General features: G+C 43.0%; 1 protein-coding gene across 42 annotated transcripts in view; it reads right to left on the reverse strand.

The window, feature by feature from the left end:
* Positions 1-19841, reverse strand: part of CLASP1 (cytoplasmic linker associated protein 1) — a 314919-nt gene that overhangs the window by 113989 nt on the left and 181089 nt on the right. For 21 of the 42 annotated variants that reach the window (XM_053312594.1, XM_053312508.1, XM_053312654.1 and 18 more), the window contains 5 exons: positions 18015-18064; positions 14685-14855; positions 12715-12738; positions 2357-2464; positions 365-391 (listed from right to left, as the gene is read on the reverse strand). In XM_053312594.1, coding sequence (XP_053168569.1) covers positions 365-391; positions 2357-2464; positions 12715-12738; positions 14685-14855; positions 18015-18064 — 380 coding nt within the window. The remainder of the gene's footprint in view (positions 1-364; positions 392-2356; positions 2465-12714; positions 12739-14684; positions 14856-18014; positions 18065-19841) is intronic. The other 21 variants (XM_053312701.1, XM_053312532.1, XM_053312664.1 and 18 more) reach the window with 3 other exon arrangements.

Consider the following 19841-nt stretch of genomic DNA (forward strand, 5'->3'; position numbering starts at 1 on the left):
GCTGATTGTGACTGACTTTGCACCATGAAAGCCAAATCTTCCAATGTATGCTGACCAAATCTCACGCAAGTCAGCAGGACAACATGATGCTACTGTGCGAAACAGCATCTAATTTTTAATAGCAGGGGGTCACAGCCATTTAGAGAGAGAGATTTTTTAATTTTTGCAAGGATATTCTGTCTCAGTACCTTATATGTATACCAAGAACAGTTCAAGCCTGACTTTTAATTTTAGGATCACTAGTTTTCAACCTCTGGGAAGAGATTAAAGAGGGCAAGGATCCCGAAAGCTGAAACAGTTAAGAACAGTGTGAAAGAAAGGATAGACATGAAAACAGAGTGAAAAACAAAAAGGTCATTCTTACCACCAGCAGGGTTAGCTGATCTGGATCCTGGATTATGCAAGCAGACCAAAGGACAGGCAGAAAGTGAATTAAAGAAAGCGAGACAATACAGAGTTCAAGAAGCATTGCTAGTTGAACACAACAAGAATTGCTTTTTGACAAACATGTCTACTGACATTTTACAGCATATTATGGATTAATACACAGCAAGACCTTTTATGCAGCTATTTCTACAGAGAAACCTGCAGCTTGATCTTATGTACTGAGCAAAACAACTGCAGTGCCTGCACAGCACCATAAGCGGTGGTTAGCATGTGCTGATCCAAAACATAGTGGACCAAAGTCGGCTAGGTTGGCACTGATATCTTGGGAACAGCAATTACCACCAGATGCAATGTAGCAAGATCATCCCTTCTTCTGCAGGTAACAGAAGAAGAAACAGAGATTAGCATGGTAATTTTGGGATTGGGAATGGCTGCTAGGCTCAAGAGCCAGCATTCAACAGTCCAGCCAACCACTTTAGAGACAGCTTGTTTGGCAAAAGCTCACTTGTCTAATATTTGCTAGCATTCCTAGGGTCACACAACCCTCAAGTACAGATTTCTGGGAGGCACAGAACACTTCTAGAGGCAGGGGAGTTCAGCAAGAATCCTAACTCCCTTCCCTACCTGCATTTTGCTGCAGGGGAAACCTTCAGCTCTATTAAGAGCAGTCTCCTGCTGCATCCTTGCTTTGTTAGGATTTTAGCCTTTTTTTTCAATTTTCAACTATTATTTTACTTTTGTCTTGTGACTTAGGTATTTCTGTAAAGCTATAACAGTTAAAAAGTTAATTCTTTTAAATGGAAGATAAGAACTTCCAGATTCAAAAGTTCAGAGCTCTAGGAATAAATCTAAAATTGCAAAACAAGCAAAAGTATCAACAGAGCTGACATCCTATCAGGGTCAGTTGGAATGTTCATGCCATACAACACTCCAGACGTGCCACACAGAGATCACCATTTGTCCCCTCAGTGCACCTGCACCAGCAGATAACAGTAATTATAGACATATTCCCTGCTATTTTACAATATTCCTGAGCTACAATTTCACTCATGTGCCCAAGCATGATTACCCAAGTGAAAGAAGCTTGGCTGAGCAGGAGTCAAAGTGAATGCCTTTAGATGTTTCTAACCTGTCCTCCCTCATTAGCTGTAGATGCCTCTAACTAGTCTCCCTCATTAGTGAAGGCCTGCCCCTTACCCTAACCAATCAATACATAGATCGTACAGTATAGGGACAGTGAACTATTATTTATGATGGGCAAGGAGTCTAATTCCCACCTGCTCCCTGGACGATCATCATAAATGCAGAACCTGTAGCACATTCACTGTCAGCATTCAAGCAATCAAATCAAGGTCCCAGCACTATGAAGAACCACTTTCTTCCCACTCCCAGAAAGGAAGGCTCCAATGGAGCTTAATAAGTTTCAAAGGACCAATTCTGCACTTGACTAGAATTGCACAAGCCATTCTCCAGATAGGGGCAGGCCATACATTCTGCAGACTTTCTCCTAGGGGAAGGTGAGTAGAAGAGTATTTTACCAGCAGGTCTGAGTATAGTATTCAGCAGAGACCAGAAGAGAGAGAAACACCCTCTAAATGGGGATATGCTCCTTTAGGCCCACGTACTGGGACTGTGTGAAAACAGAAGTCCGGCATGAGTGACATGCAAGCGAGAAGTCAAAACAGTGAAGGTGTTCAAGATGCTGTGTTCATACAAGAAAATGAAGGGTGCATAGGGATGTGCACCAACAAATACTCTGAAGCCTACAAGCAACAAATATCCTGAAGAAAAATCTGACATTTTGCTCCTTCTACGTACGGATGAAGCATTCAGAGGCTGCTTGACACAAACAAAACATAAGGCATGAAACAGACTGAATAAAACTTTGATTCCTATGAGAAAAGGAAATGAAAACAAGTTGGAAAAACATACAGCCTCCTCCAGAAAACCAGATCAAATGGCTTCTTACGCTGGGACTGTGAAACAACTTTAGCCCGGCTGCGACCTCGAGTGTCAGTAGGTGCTGATGTGATACTAGCAGAACTTCCAGAGCTTTGCCTTCTCGTGCGGATCCGACCTAGGGAAAATTAAAAAGATAGTAGTTAACCTATTAAGATGGCAGATTTAAACCACACCCACCACCATTTTTATATTAACAGGCACTGCGCTTTGATTCAAAGAAAAAGTCTAACATGGGATAGAACCTTCCAAAAGGTTAATACAGGCAGCCAAATGAGGGACTTGATGTCTTATTTCATCATCTACATATTAAGAATAGGATGAACCAATCTTACTTGTGCATTCTATTTGCCAAATATTTAAAATTATGGTTTGAAGCACAAAATCAAAAATTGGATTTCTATTAATTAAACACTCTTATTTTTAGCAGGGCACAACCAAAAACAAATAATTAACCAAAATACTACCATAAGAAAAAAGAAAAGAATCATTCCGTCCTATAACTTGCATGATGCTGGAGTAACAAGTAAAAACAAAATTGGAGGAAGGAACAGGGATAAAGAGATGGGAGGTTGTGGATTTTCAATGAAAGGAATAATTGCAGTAAGATGTGGCTGGAAGGAATTAACTGTTGCTTCTCAAAATAGTATGGTTAAGTAGGACAGAGGAAATATTATCCCAGCTTTACAAATGAGAAACAAAGAGAGACACAAGAGAGATTAAAGGCTCCAACACCAATCACATTACTTTGTAAACACCACTGACATACAATAGTTGCTCAGAAATAACTCTATTAAACTCTTATTTTATGTCTTAAAATAAGTTCCATTGAATCTTGCTCCATACATATTATTTTTTCATGGAAGTGCAATATTTCCAAGGACACACAAGAGGTCTGTGACAGAACCTCATTTCCATTTACATCCCTAAAAATGCAATGAGGTGTTGATTATTCTGACCTCTCAGTGAGAGACTAACTGTGAATCCTGTCCTGCAAGCTCTCTCCCTCTCTCTCTCTCTCTCTCTCTGGTAAGATATGAAGAGTAATCTGACAGTTAACTTTTTGCCTTTTTAGAATATGAAATCTGCAAAAGCTTCCTAGAGCTAATCTCATGACTGGCAAAACCAGTAAATGCAATGCAAGATGTAGAGCTTACCTGTCAGAAAATGTTCCTGAGCTAATCATTATCTTGTGTATTACAAAATTGGCATCCAAAGCAACCTCATGTGGCGTTTGTGTTAATTCATCATGATTATTTAACAGGATGAATTTGTTTAACAGAAAAAAAAACTTTGTATGAGGTTTTCTTTTCTTTTGAGGACACACCCACACACAAATAAATATCAGTCATATCAGGTTGTCTGATATATCTGGAAGAATTACTCCTGTTACACATTACACTTTTCTTGGTGCTCTCTGAAGCATTAACTGATTTAATGTTTAAATTATTTTAATGGTAAACTGCCCAGAGAAGCAAGTTTTGGGGGGTACAGAAATATGTTAGACAGATAGATAGATAGATAGATAGATAGATAGATAGATAGATAGATAGATAGATCACAGCTGCCCAGAGTCAAGTCTGAAACAGTGTTGGCAACTGAGTCATTTTTGGGCACTACATTCATACAATAAATGCAATGTATCACTTTCTTAGTGATAAGAAAGCAGAAAGAATGTATCATGACAAACATTACAACTATTTCCCCCTCAACAAACTTTACAACTGTTTCCCCCTCCATAGACTAAAAAAACATCTGCCTCTATAATCAGTAAAACTGTTTAGGCTGCCCTGTAAATGTGCTGTAACACCACAAATGAAAAATGTTATTTGTACACCTGCTCAGAGGTCACATAAGAAGATAATGGAATGTCACTTGGAATATTGTGTTCATTTCAGCCCTACATTTTAAGAAGGCCATTGGTAAACTAGAATGGGTTCAGAGGAGGGCAACAAAGATGGTGAGGGTCTGGGAACCCAGCCTTATGAGGAATGGTTGGAGGAGCTGGATGTGTTTAGCCTGGAGAAGAAAAGACTAAGCAGAAATACAACAGCCATCTTCAAATATCTGAAGGGCTGACACACAGGAGGAGGAGCAGATTTGCCTGCTGTTGCTCCTGAGGGCAGGACTAGAACCAATGGGTTGAAATGGCTTCATGCAGTAGTGGGCTTTCCTTCTCCAGAAGGTTTCAAATAGAGGCTGGACAGACATCTTTCAGGGATGATACGGCACAGAGTAGAGAGTTGGACTAGAAGACCTCCACGGTTCTTTCCAACTCTAAATTATTTGATTCTATCCTGAAAGCTAACAGCTATAAACACACAAAAAATGTGTGAGAGCCTATATAGTTCACTGAATCACACTTGGGAAAGAGGAAGGACAGGAAAAGAAACAGGGTAATTGGTGCTGAAAGATAAATGGAGTGCCACTGTGGCACTGCCCCCTGCCCCGCTGAATGTCTTCATATTCTAGAACTGTGACATGTTTTCAAACAAGACAGAAGATATTCTCCTTTACTCACTCATTTCCATTCTTTTTCTCCATTAACACACTCACTCAAGCTGTAAGTTAATCACTTACAGTTGTAAGATAACTTCCAGTTTAAGTTATTGTTCTGACGATCTCTCTTCCCCCGCCCCCCAATTGCTGCCGTGTCCTGCCCTGTTCACTGCAGGGAGGTCCGGGCAGGTTTTATGTATACAATTAATCATCTCCAGATCATCTGTTACAGGTGAGCAACCTGTTTATCTGGATCGTTATCCGTTGCATTAATAAGGAATGGTTGTTTAGCCAGCTGCCTATCAGGTGGTGGGCCATCACGGCAGGACCTGCTTAAGGACACTCCACCCAAAAACTGAGTCCCTAGACTGCCGGAGATCCAGCACATAATGTTTTATAAACGGCTGAAATGTACACCATGTCGCTGCCCTACAGATGTCTGGCATTGTAACCCCTGCCAAACTGGCAGCCAAAGATGCATACGCTCTTGTGGAGTGCGCTCTGATGGCATTTGGAGGCTTCTTCCCCGAGTCTCGTATGCCAGCTTTATAGTCTGAATTATCCATTGGGATAGCCTTTGTCTTGAGACTGGCCTGCCTATAGACTTTCCATTGTAGAGAACAAAACGTCTCTTTGTCCTATGGATGTCCTTTGTAGCATCTAGATAGTATAGCAGTGCTCTCCTCACATCTAAAGAATGCATGGACTTTTCTAACTGTGATTCCGGATTTTGGAAGAAGGCTGGAAGCACTATATCTTCATTTATATGGAGGTCAGTTATTATCTTTGGTCTGAAGAGTGGGTCTAGGCGCATCAGGACCTTTTGTGGAAAGATCTGGGTGTATGGGCAATCCGCCCATAGTGCTGTGAGTTCACTAACTCTTTGTGCTGCTGTTATTGCTACCAAGAACACCGTTTTTAATGTTTTGAACCTTAATGTGGCCTTCACGAAAGGCTCATAGGGCTGCTCCAACAGGGCATTGAGCACTAGAGTCAGATCCCATCGCTGTAGAGGTTTCTTTATTGGTGGGTACAAGTTGTTTAATCCTTTGAGAAACCTCTTGCTTTCCGGATGGGAGAAAACTGTTGTAACTTCCCAGCCCTTGTATTCTGAAGATACTGGGGCCAAGTGAACTTTGAGTGATGTGTTTGCTAAGCCCGACATCTTTAGTGTTGTCATGTAGAGGAGGATCTGTCTGACTGTAGCTCACCTAGGGAAGAATCCCTGATGTTTTGCATAAGCTGTAAACCTCCTCCATCTCCTATTGTAACTACGTCTCGTGGAGTATTGTCTATTGTTAAGCAATATCTTGTCTAATAGCCTACACACCATGCCGTCAGTCTTAACGTTTCATGGGTGTTGGATCAGTCCTTGGCTCTGACTCAGTAAGTCCGGCCGATATGGAAATTTGTGGTATTTTCCTTTTGACAGTTCTAGCAAGGAAGCATGGCTGTCTGGGCCACCAAGGCGTTACCAGGATACCTTTCGTGGCATCCCTGAGCATTTGAGATACCACCCGAGATATTAGCAGCTGTGGTGGGAACAGATAGAAGTGGCCCAGGGTCCATAGATTCTGGAACGCATTGCCCAGAGAATTCTTGCCATACCCTGCACAAGAACAGTATCTTTGACAGTTTTTGTTCGCAGCAATTGCAAACAAATCTATTGTTGGCCAACCCCACTTGGTGAATACCACCTGTAAGTAGGCCTCATTTAGTTCCCATTCGTGATTCTGGTTGCTCATCAATGTTCGACTGAGTTCGTCTGCCTAAACATTGTCTTCTCTCCTTATGTGTATTGCAGATGGGGTAATGTTTTGAGCCACACACCAGTTCCACATCTTTTGACTTAGCTGGCAAAGGGAACAGGACAGTGTCCCTCCCTATTTGTTTAGGTAAGCCAAGGCCATGGTATTGTCTAAGTGAACTTGCACTGCAGAGCCCTGTATCTGTGGTTTGAAGGCCTTCAGTGCCATAAACATGACCAGAAGCTCAAGGTAGTTTATGTGCCTCCTCCTTTGGACCCTTGTCCATTGCCCTTGCACCTGGTGCTCACCACAATGCGCACCCCAACCCCAGAGGGAAGCATCTGTTGTCACCCAATGTGTGGGGGCCTTGGGCTGGAATGGCATTTCAGTTCTTAGATGGGCCTTCACAGTCCATCATTTGGGTGCTAGGAGTACACTCGCTGGCAATGTGAGAATCTTCCATTGATGGTCGTGATTTGGGTGGAAGTTCCATAGGTAGCACATTTGCAGAACTCTCATATAGAGCCTGGTGTTGTTCACCGTTGTGCTGCAGAATGCCATAAGTCCCAACAGCCTTTGCACAGCTTCTGCTGGTTGTTGTGGTTTTCTTTTGAGCTGGCATATCAATTCTTTGATTTGTTGGTACCTGGAATATCAATTCTTTGATTTGTTGGTACCTAGATTCTGGCAAGTAAGGCCTTTTCGCCTGCATGTCCAGTTCCACTCCTATGTAACTGATTTGTTTCTGTGGTATCAAGTTCAATTTTTTCCAATTCACATTGATGCCTAAGTCCTCCAGGAGACGCAAGACGACGTGTATCTGCGAAAGTAACTTTTCTTTGTTGCTATTGACTATAAGCCAGTCGTCCAAATAGGGATAAATCACTATCCCTTCTGTTCTTAAGTGTGCCACTACTACTGCCATGACCTTTGTAAATACCTTTGGTGCTGTTGAAAGGCTGAACCACATATTGGTATGCTGTATCGCCAACTGTGAAGTGAAGGTATTTTTGGTGTTTTTCGCATATACCCACATGAAAATACGCGTCCTTCAAGTCTAGGGTCACTGCCCACACCTCTCTTGCAAAGAACTGCAAGATACCCTGCAGGGTTATCATCATGAATTTCCATGTGTCCACATATTGATTTAATTGTCTGAGGTCCATTATTGCCCAAATCCCGCCGTCCTTCTTGGGGATTTGGAAATAATGTGAGTAGAATCCCAACATCCTGTCCATCCATTGCACTTGCACAATCACCTGTTTCTCGAGCAGCACCTGCACTTCTTCTTGTAGCACCATGGTCAGTCTGGTAAACCTTACCCCCTGAAAAGGTGGCAAAGCTTTGAACTCTATTGCATAATCAGACCTTATAATCTTTAAAACCCACTGGTCCGATGTTATGTTGTGCCATGCTTGGGCATGGCTTGCCAACTGGATGGAAATATTGGCCTTCACAAGGTTGATGTTGTCTCTGCCCATAGGGCTTGTTCTTTTGGAAAGGCCTATATTGCTTTCTATATTCTCTTTTCTCTTTCCTATAAGAAGAGTGTTTTTGCTGCCTTCCGTAGTTGCGATTGTGGGACGATTGGCTTGCCGTACTTGCCATAGCCATGAAAGACTTTGCTGTGAATTTTAATTTTTTCCAGGACTCCATAGTACTGTCCGTGGCCTCTGGAAATAGGCCCTTTGCATCATAAGGTAAGTGCTCTATTCTTTCCTTCATGTCTTGCTAAAGTCCCATGGACCTCAGCCATGCATGGCGGCGCTAGGTGGCAGCCATAGTCATCGCCTGCAATTCCATCTCAGCCAAGTGCTTGAACGTGTTTTGAGCAGATGCCTGGTAACCACAGTCAATTTCTCGTAGGTCTGCGCAAATTTCTCTTGGAATTCTGCAGGGGACATTGAAGGTGAGTCATCCCACAGATGGTGGGAAATAGGACATCCCACAGATGGTGTCCATTCCTAGCCAGACTTGCCAAATAATTCGCTATTTTTATCGCCAGACTAGACGTGGAATACACCTTACGGCCCAAAACATCGAGTTTTCTGCCCTCCTTTTCGGCGGGTGTGGGGTGGCGCTGTCCACCACTGGAGGATGCACATTCAACCACCACGGAGTTCAGGACAGGATGTTTCATGAAGTAGGTGTTTTCCTCTTCCTGTATGCTATACAATCCTTCTAACTTGAAGTGGCCGTAGACATTTGTATGACTTCACATGCTGACTGTGCTGCCTTAGTGATTGCCAGCAGCATGGGAAGAAATACTGGGTGTGAAAACTTTGCTTTTGCCATCATATTATAGACAAGATCTTTTAGATCCAATTCTGGCAGTTTCAACTCAAGGCCTAAAGCCTCAGCCATTTCTCTTATCTGTGTGTGGTATGCTTTAAGTTCTTCTGTAGGAGAGATAGAAGTCTTAGGTGCAACTTCTGTGGGAGGATCCGGTTCCATTGGGTCCGGGTCCGCAATGCTCTTCTCCTCCGTGTCCGATGCATATGATGTTTCAGCATCACCCTCCTCAGACAGTTCTGTTGGCAAGATCTCTGGAAGGGTAGGAGGCGCCTTTCTAGTGGGCACTCCTTTGGGGTTTCCTGACAAGGCCAGTTGTTGAACCAGCAGTTGGCCGGTTTGCTCAAGCGTTTGGCACCCTGTAGTTGCCATCCTGACTGCCGTCTGTGGGACATCAGTTAATAGAGGCGCTTGGGGCAGTGCTTGTGGTGCCACTTGTTGGCATAGAGTTTCCTGCTGTACCTTCCAGATTTTATATTCTGCATAGTCAGCAGGATAGATAACAGGTGGGTTATGTTGGAAACCACAACTATGTGTGATCTGGCCAAACCCTTCCATTGAAGATGTACTCTGAGATGGAAATGGCGTATAGATTGTTCCAGGATGTGCTAACATAGGTAGTGGCCTGGTCAATCCCAGCCGATCAGTCATTTGGGCTATTAGTAGTCCAACTGGACTAGTCACAGCCGACACCAAATGCATCGGGTTCAGATTCGGTATCGAGGGCCGATATCGATACTAACAGTGTTCTCACCAGTGACAGCAAAGGAGTCTTCGGTATCGGTGGCACTATGCCCTCAGTAGCCTGCTCGACCTCGAGGTTCGAAAAACCTTGGAAGGTTGAGCCCGAGAGTGTACTTTCACTGGACTCTAACAGAGCTATAAGTGATGTCTTAGTCTTTGGGTCCAGTGCAACTTCCTCCTCTGCTCATGCCCCCGTCCGAAGTCCAGATAGTCCTCAGGCTGGTATGTGCCCTGTGGTGTTGCAGCGGGTGATTGTATAGGGGTTTGTACTGGGGTCAAAGACAAAGCGTGGCATCGCACCAAAGCTGTTGATGCTGAGAGTAGTTTGTCTTTCAATTCTCCTTCCGATGTCAATCTCGAACCTGACATTGGTGCCAATGTCGATGTGGTTTTGGGCACGGTTGTCTTCGACTCCATAGTTGGTGTCGACGATGATGTTGGGGAGTTTTGTACCCAGGGTGATGGTGTGACGTCTGCAGTGGAATCCCAATCGTCCTCTTCGGTTTGTAAGCCAGTTGGCGATAGAGTTCCACTTCTTAGGTGAGTCTTTTTTCTTTTCTTTTTAGGTGGTGGCGACTCGGTCTCCTCATCAGTGGAAGAGAAATGCACCCTCTTGTATCTATGCTTCTTTTCCTTCACGGTCTCTGGACATTTAAATCCCAGTTCCATGGTGGCTTTCGACTGCTGTTTTGCAGAGTCCACCGATTGAGTTACAGTCTCTGAATTAGTGGTTTCACTAGACACCAACCTTGATACCATAGGTCTTATGTCAGTGGGCATGGCACCAACCTCAATGTCGAAGGTCTCGGCATTGGAGGATGAAGAGCTTCCTCATAAAGTGCTGCTCTCAATCTCAGCGCCCGGTTCTTTAGTGTTTGCTTAGAGAAGGAGCAGCATATTTTGCAAGTGGCTGGGTTGTGCTGTTCCCTCAGGCACAGCAAGCAAGCTTCATGAGTATTAGTTGACGGGAGTTTGGCAAGGCATTCCATGCAGCGCTTAAACGTTGTTTTCATCGGTGGTTTGGACGTCATCACTTCAGTTTTAAGTCATTCCAAGATGATTTACAGTTGTGCCTCCCCCGGGGAGCACGGGGTAACTCACGTTTTATTGCTTTCTTTGTTCAAGGATATTTCTATAGCCGTGTCCATTTTCCAGTCCTAGGTCGATTTTCCAATGCATTTTCTGTGTACTTTCCGAGGTCTTAACCGAGAGTCAATACAGTTTATTTTTGAGGAGCTAACAGATCCGAGGTTTAGACACAAGAGGCAGTCTAATAGAAACTGAGAGAGGCACACCCCAAGTCCTAACATAATGGAAGCACGGACCACATGCAGGGCGGTTGGAGGCGGCACGAGGAGCTAGTAAATCTATCCGCAAGGTTAGTCAATCTATCTGCGAGGTCCTGCGCAGGCGCAGAACCCCATTCCTTATGAATGCAACGGATCACGATCCAGATCAAACCATTTTAACATAATACTAGCTGAACCCACACAGATCATCTGGGGGCTAGGACTTTGTTGCTCTCCTTGTCCCCCGCCACAGCCCCTGCTTTATTGCTCAATGTCAGCTACCCACTCTCACTCGTCCGCTCCCTACCGCTCGCTCTTTCACTCCTCACCACTCGCTCATTCGCCCCTCCCTGATGCTCGCTCATTCCATGCTCACTCTCTCACTTGCCCCCTCCCCACCGCTCTCTCTCTCTCACTCGCTTCCTCCCTGCCACATGGTCACTCACTTGGCCCCTACCCACTCCTCTTCCCTATCTGTGTATGGAATCCCCATTGCCCAATCACCACGGTGCTTCTGTTCCGTTACCTCTGATTGGTAAAGCACTGTATGGGCGGGACTTGCTACATACGACCTTAGTGTAGTACATATATAGATAGAAGACAGTTACTGTGTGTTACAAGAAACTCTAGCAAGACCAATAATCAAACTTCTAGATCTCTACCACCTCTAGTTTAAGCTATAGGTTAGAATAAGAAAATGGACAGAATCAAAAATGTAACGTTCAAAGTATTTTGTATAATTTTCTCAGAATGTAGCACTGTTTAACACAAGTCAGTCTTAGTTGTGATTCAGAAGAAGGTAACCTAAAAAGAGGCTAATATCAGCTTTTAGTGAGCAGCTCCTTTTGCTGCCCAATTTGGCCCAGGAATTTAAGTTGTATTATATATCATTATAGACCATTAGAGTCTCATATGCTTTGGGAATCCAAGTATTATCTGAAATGAGTTGTTTTATTATTATTATTATTATTATTATTATTATTATTATTATTATTATTATTACATTTATATCCCGCTCTTCCTCCAAGGAGCCCAGAGCGGTGTACTACATACTTGAGTTTCTCTTTCACAACAACCCTGTGAAGTAGGTTAGGCTGAGAGAGAAGTGACTGGCCCAGAGTTTAGAAGTGCATCCAGTTTCCTTTCAACCTTGATTGCTGACAGACACACATAATGCTGACACAGGCTGGTGGAGGCAGGGTTTACATGTGATGGGGAAGGTGCTGGAAAGGAACATGAGGGGCGAGTGGGTGGGAGAGTGAACACAGTTCACTCCCAGTCTCTAAATTCAGGTGCACCTTAAGTCTGAATTGCATCTTGGTTTGAGAAAGCAGGTGGTTTGTTTGTTTTTAACAACAGAAAGACCTATTATGGAACTGGTTAGCAGGCCTGCACAAATAATAAAACTGGCCCAGGAACTGGAACATTAAAAAAAAACACAATGCTTTCTATGGAAAAGAGAGAGACTGCATTAAAAGTTGCAACAACCAGGTAGGCCTCTGTTGTTCTATAAAAATTTCAAATGTGCAATGAAATTTATCAAGTGTTCAACGCTGTCACACTAGATTCACAGAACGATTCAGTAACAAAACGTTCCCATGACTGTGCCTAACAATAAGGATGAGCTGAGAGACACAGTGAAGGGTATCCAACAGTATCAGTATGAATAAGAGAACACCATGCAATAGTTCATGCAAAGGCACCAGTGAACACAGATGAAAACCAGGGATCACCTGGGTGATAACAGAGACCTGGTAGAGCTAGAGACAGACCTCAGTTACACAGAGACTGCTTACCCTCAGGCTTACTGGTAGTACCATCTTTAAGCAAATTTTTTAAAAAGAAAATGAAAGGGATAATAGGGAACAGTTAGTAATATCAACAGAAGTGGGCAGTGTGTATTTAGCTACAAAAACAAACAAAAATGCACACCTAGTTGAATTAATTCAATTGCTTAAAAATGTTAGTTAAATTAGTTAGTTCAGCATATCTAGAGTAAAAATAACCATAGAATAGTCACAGGGAATTGCCCCAAGACTCCAACCACCAGATGTTTATGTTATATTGCAGCCCTCGTTTTGATTGTTTTTCTTTGCCATTAGTTGAGATGGTTCCATACAGAGGAGATAGTTAAAGCAAAAGCTCCACCTGCTGACTCTCAGAGAAATAACCACTTAATGTGCCGAGCATATGTAATGTGATTAATTAACACCAACACATTTTTGAATGATCTTACAGACTGCCAGATGACGTGTGAACGGCTCTGGAGGAGGTGTAAATGACTATTATATTAGCTGCCCAGACATCTGTGCAGAGCAGAAGAAAGAAGAACCAGTCTCCTTTAACTGAAGTATGTGATCTATTTTTTCATACTTCAGAAGATATGAAGGAAATACAGGTCAGCATATCATGTAGCGAGGCACTCTAAATCATTATTCTCCAATATAACAGCCCTACATAAAGGAATTTGTTGGTAAACCACTTCTTTTTGGTTCTTTATTTTAGTCATCCAGAACTCATGTATTCACATTAGACTAAATATAAACTCCTCTTCTGCAGTTTCTTGAGTAAGTTAAGGAGTATTATAGCTTCCTGGATGCTGTCAACTAAATTAGTCACAGTATAGCAAGAAAAGTGCTATAAAAGAAATCTCCTCGTAAAGTGAAGGTAAATTATTTCCTAAATTGAAGTTGAGGAGCACATTCCTCTTTGGGATTCAATTACAAGGTTAGTTGCAGGAAAAGCAGTAACTGAATAGCCAAATAACATGGAAAAGTTCACACAGATTCTGTGATGACATTAACAACTCATGCAGACGTGACTTCTGCTTGAATAATGCAACATGCAGAACAGAAAAGAAGAGAGGACCCTTAAACAGGACCTAGTTTGGCTAAGACCACCAGCAACCCAGCATAAAACAATTCAGCTGTTCTCTGGGAGATATAGTGGTCTATTTCATGCTGACAACATCTGTCCTGTAACTAGGTGCAGAGATACAAGCTCTAGTGGTTTCAGTTCCCAAAATGCTTGGCAGAATTTGGTGGATGATACAGATTTTCACATTCCTGAAAAATTCAAGCTAGTTGAGACAGAAGTAGTGGCAGCTGCTTCATAGTGTGACATACCACAGATATGTCACTTAGGCAATTTTGGAACACCCTCCTCCTTTTCATCACATTGACCATTAACAACTCAATTTTTTAAAAGAAAGAACAGTCCAAGATCGGTTTTACAGCAAAAGTTGTTCAAGCACTCATTATCTTTTAGGATTTTGATACAGATAATTGTTGCAGAGGGGGCCCAAAGAATAAGTGACAGGAAACTGGTGATTTTCTTGACTAGTGATCAGAAAACTGGACCAATTCCCATTTGCAGAACAATACACCAGTTTTAAATTTGCACAGGATTCAGACACACAACGTATAAGTAACAGTATATACATCATCTTTCCTAGTTTGTACCTGCTATAGTCTTTCACAGAATCTTTGTTCACCAAGTTGTACAACCCTGGATTCTTTGAAGCAGAATTCACAAAGGCCTCAAAGGGAGAAAATGCCCACACATGTACACTTTTTTCCAAAGCTGCTCAAACAACACTGAAACCTGATTAGTTCATATAACTATATATTTCATAGACAACTGCCTATTTATTCCATGGGATACAAGACATACCATTCTTAAAACAGTATTTCCCACTAAAAATACATTTTTCTTACTCAGAGCTGTACAACCTGTGATTCTGTCTATGGGGAAATAATGGTCTTACCAAGAGATGCATATGAGCCTGGGGGCAGAGCTGCAGCAGAGCTGAATGGAGCATCTGATCCAGAAGACGTTACTTTTGATTTGGCACTGGCTGCTGCATTCACGTCAATGTCACTGCGAGAACGCTGCAGAGACCCTGACGTTGACACAGATTTTGCACTCACTGTAGAGGCTTTGAGAACAAAAAGAAACCTTCATTAAAAGCTAAGTAAGAACAGTCTTCAAAAGATCTCTTTAACACAGATCTTTAAAATTGCTACTAATGTAACCAGGCAACTGGGGATATTAAGTTATTTGCCGCCGCCCCACCCCCCTGGCTCATTAGGACGAGCTGCTACTAATTGGATGTATATCATCAGTGTATCTTATCACTAGGCCTGTGCAATGTCAGATCAGGGAGGTCGGACATAACCCGACCCGAACAGTGAGGGAAAAATTGCTGTTCTGTAGAAAGAAGTTACATTTACATGGCAGACAAGACTACCTTCCATTCCCAAAGCATAATAAAAATTAAACTTCAAAAATGGCTATTCTTCTGCACAGACTGCATATTATCCTACTACTTTACTCAATCTCGGTTCACCTGCAATTTTGTTATTTACACAAAAACTAAGGAATTCAGAGAAGGCGAACATCATAATTTCTGAGCAAGTTTGTTCTTACAGAGAATTCTAATCAAAGATTATTCTTATCCCTCTCCCACTGAGAGAGAGAGAGAGAGAGAATGAATGAATGAATGAATGAATGAATGAAATTAAGCTTTACATAACTGTTATTAATATAGAAGTAACATCTAATCTAATCATCCCTTTTCTGTTCCAATTCCGTCCTATCTGGCCCAATAAAAATTCTCTTTCTCTTTTCTTCAAGGAAACAAGTGAATGTGCCCCTTTTCAAGGCCTGATTGGCTACCTGAACACTGGGAAACCATTAGCTATTCTACATGCCAGCTCACCTAATGAGACCCAACCCTTCAATGTATCTATCGGCCTGGGTTGGCTTTTAAGTAAGAGAAGATAATGAATACAATATTCAAACATCAGCTCTAGCAAGAGTTCATGAGCAGCTGCCGGATTAGCGATGGGGAGAAAATGGCCGCCAGGATGAGGAGAAGGTGGTGGGCCGGGCCAGCCACCGGGAGCAGGCAGTGGGCAGGAGGAGACAGGCCGGCTTGAAAGCCAGCCAGAAACCACAGCTGGGCGGGGGGGGGGGGAAGCAGGCGCAGATGCTCTGCGCCTGTCCCAGCTAGTATAATATATTAATTAAATAATAAAAATATTAGTTGTCCAAAATACAAAATGCAATAGTAGAATTCACAGAACGTAATAGTTGGCTTGGGAGAAGTCTCTCCATAGATTCAACAAATGGTTGCACTCTCTAGTTAACCGTTGATCCTTTGTTTTAAAAGGCTTGTAAGATATGTCCAAAAATGTTCAATGTTCACCAGACACATTTCGACAAGTTTTCATCAGTTGCTTTCTTTAAGTGGCTTATAATTAACACAAATGATTATAAATAACCAATTTTTCCCTCCTGAGAACCAGGGGAAAAAAATCTAATTATCTGGGAACTTGTAGTGGCCACTCCTTAGTGGGAGCTGCAACTGTTGCAAGGCAAATGGCCTGGCAGACTCTCTTAATGATAAGTGAGTTAGAGAAAGTCACTGATGAAGACTTCTGAGTCAAAAGGTGTCTGACAAACATCAAAATGCTTTTGGCCTATCTTTCAAGCCTTTTAAAACAAAGAATCAACAGTTAACTAGAAAGTGCAGCCATTTGCGCTGAAGAGATAGATTCAGCTATTATGTATTGTGAATTCTACTACTGAATTTTATGTTTTGGACTGCTAATATTTTTTGTTGATTTAAGATGTATAGATTATATTACTAATGTTAATGAATAAATATATTTTATGTTTGTATACTGTACCCTTGATTTTCCTCACAATATAAAGCCTTTTTTCTTGATCAAGTACACACCCTGTGTGTTGTCTATTATAAGTAAGAGAAACAAGCAATCCAAAATTACTTTTCCCAGTTCTTGGAACCAACCCGATTGTATTGTGTATAAAAACAGATTTCCTACTTCTACGGAACCCTTTATTTTGAATGACCATATTTATCTGAACACAAGATGACTCTGAATTTAAGATGAGCCCCTTTAAAAATAGAGGTTAAACAGGTTATACCTATTTCAGGCACTCCCCGATTTACAAACACCCGACCTAGAAACTATTTGTACTTACAAATAAAGCTCCATAACATATTAAATTAATGAAGTCCCCAACTTACAAACGCAAACCCTCATGTAAAAAACAGTCCTCCCAAAAAGGTACTATATGTGTTCCAAGTTATGAACATCCAACTTACAAACTTTTGGAATATCACCCTTTGTAAGTTGGGGACTCCCTGTATTTACTTAAAAGAAAGAGGACTCTGAATTTAAGACAGCCCCCTGATTTCTATCAAAGAACTTGGCAAAAACCTAGTTTGGATTCAGGTAAATACAGTACGCACACTGCTGCTCTGTTATAGCTTCTGTGAGAAGTTTACAGGGTATGTTAAAGCTACCTAGTGATTAAATCTTATTATCACTATAACAAATACAGTTACTATTGGTTATACACCAGAGATGAACTTATGCCCAATCCAAAGCATAATCAATTGGGTAATGTTTTAGCCCAGACAAAAACATGCTCAAAATCAATTGGCTCTGTACAAAGAAAAAACTATGGAAGATTCCAACAATTACAGTAATTCTATTTCAAGGTTTTCCATTTACTCATTTGCAAATCTAAGCATCTGGATGAGATGCAGGAGAAGATTAGAACAGGACTATACAACTTTGATCCTCCAGCTGGTTTTGGACCAGCTCCCATCATCCCCAATCAAAATGGACAATAGTCAGGGTCCAAAACTATGGAAGTTGTAATCCAACATCTGCAGGATGGCCAAGGTTGTGCCACTTTGGACTGTCTATGCAGTACTTCCTCCGTCAAACTTTGTTCCACTCACTGCACACCTAAGGCTGCATGGCCGGTGCGCAGCTAGGAAAGCTGTCACTCAAGTGTGTCTTCTTGTCACTCCACCAGAAGTTTCTCTGCATGTCTCAGTGATACCAATTTAGAAAGCAGCCCACACAATAAAAAAGCTTATAACGAAGAATTAAAAATTATAATCATATTATTAAACACATGTTTGCCACAGAATCTCTCATGGTGGTATCACTATAAGAAAGATCATAAAATCAGCTCTTGGATACAATTCAAGTCTATTGCTGTGTATTATGCCAAAGTAATGCAAGGTGCTTTAGCCCAGGTTTTCCATTCTCACCTCGTGATGTAGTGCTTCCAGTTGGACTTCTTTTGGCAGACAGAGGACGACTAACAAAGGAACAGAAAGGAAGAATTTATAACTGCAAGTTATTAAATAACAGCAGTTGCCAAACTGTGCATAGTCTATAAGGTTTCCTTTCATTCATTTGTAATAGATGTCAACGAAGCCTATCCATTCTACAAATTTCAGCAGATGAAAAATATCAATACTTTTAAAGAGCTGCCAAGCCTCCAAGAGGAACCATCAAGAACCACTGAGAGGAATCACCCACTTCCCCGAGGCTACAGCCACCGCCACCAGGCACCTGCAGCTGATGCTCACCGTTTTGAGTGAGCTCTGCCACTCTCCTGGCTCTGTCCAGGCTTCCCGAGGATGGAAGGAGGGCACAAACTTGGCCTACTGGGAGCACGTGTACACCCTCCTGCCATCGGCCAGGAGCTTGGTGGTTGGAAGGAGGATGGGCCGAAGACAAGTGGCTGAAGGAGGCAGCTGGTGCAAAGCATCCCTGCTGGCCCAGCTCTGGCCCAAACTCTTTCCATTGTCGAGGTTCTCAGCTGATGGAAGGAGGGCATGCACATGCTACCAATGTGCCTCAGGCTTGAGAGTCCCAGCCAATAGAACGGAGCATTGGTTACTCACCGTGAAGGCTTCTTCTGGGTGCTGCTGTCAAGGCATCTCACAATGGGTTATCCTCGTCACGTGCTCCTGGGCAGGACTATGCAAATTAGTTTGAAAGCGAGTCCTATATAGCACCGACGGGGATAACCCCGCCCAGTTCTTCTAGGCCAAGGAAAAGAGGAGAAAGGTTAAATAGGTAAAAGAATTGCGTACAAGGAGAAAAGGCAAAGAGCGGCTGTAGGAGGCGTGCTGATCCAGGGGTAGGAAGCCAGTTCAGCCGCCAGAGAATTCCCACCCATGGAAGAGAGCAGCAAGCCACAAGGGCGGGCTGAGATGCCTTGACAGCAGCACCCAGAAGAAGCCTTCACGGTGAGTAACCAATGCTCCGTTCTGGGTGGCTGCTGCAAGGCATCTCACAATGGGACCTACCAAAGCAGACGTACTCGGTCCCAGGGAGGGAAATAATCGCAGCTGCTCTAATCCTGGGGGAGAACCCTCTGAAGGGCCCTTCTCCCAAATGCCGCCTGCGCGGCCGCATAGGTGTCTAGCCTATAGTGTTTTACAAAGGTAGAGGGACTCTTCCACACCGCTGCTTTGCAAATTTCCTGAACTGAAGCATTAGTGGCAAAGGCGGCAGACGCTGCGGCGGACCTGGTGGAGTGTGCCCATATGTTAGAGGGAGGAGGGAGCTTCAGGGTTTCATAGGCCAGAACTATACATGCCCTGATCCACCTGGCGATAGTCCTGGAGGAAACTGCTTCACCCATGGATGTAGGTAAATAAGAAACAAACATAGAGTCTGTTCTGCGGAAGGAAGCCGTCCTTTTGATGTAGCGTTTCAGGCAGCGGCGTACGTCTAATGTATGCCACAGTTTTTCCCGCGGGTGAACGGGATGCGGGCAGAACGATGGAAGGAAGACGTCTTGAGATAGGTGGAAGTGGGACACGACCTTGGGTAGGACGAAGGGATCTGGAATTAGACGAACGGAGTCTTCAGAGAACACGCAGTAAGCTTTATGTACTGATAGCGACCTGAGCTCAGAAACTCTTCTGGCCGAGGTGAGTGCCACCAGGAAGGCCAACTTCAGCGAGATAAGTCGAAGTGGGACTGTCCGGAGAGGTTCGAATGGAGATTGTTGCAGAGCTCTCAGAACAATGTTCAAATCCCAGGAGGGGAAGCGGTGTACGACAGGAGGGGACAGTAGG

This window comes from Hemicordylus capensis, chromosome 1 (genome assembly GCF_027244095.1).
Source record: "Hemicordylus capensis ecotype Gifberg chromosome 1, rHemCap1.1.pri, whole genome shotgun sequence".
NCBI lineage: Eukaryota > Metazoa > Chordata > Lepidosauria > Squamata > Cordylidae > Hemicordylus > Hemicordylus capensis.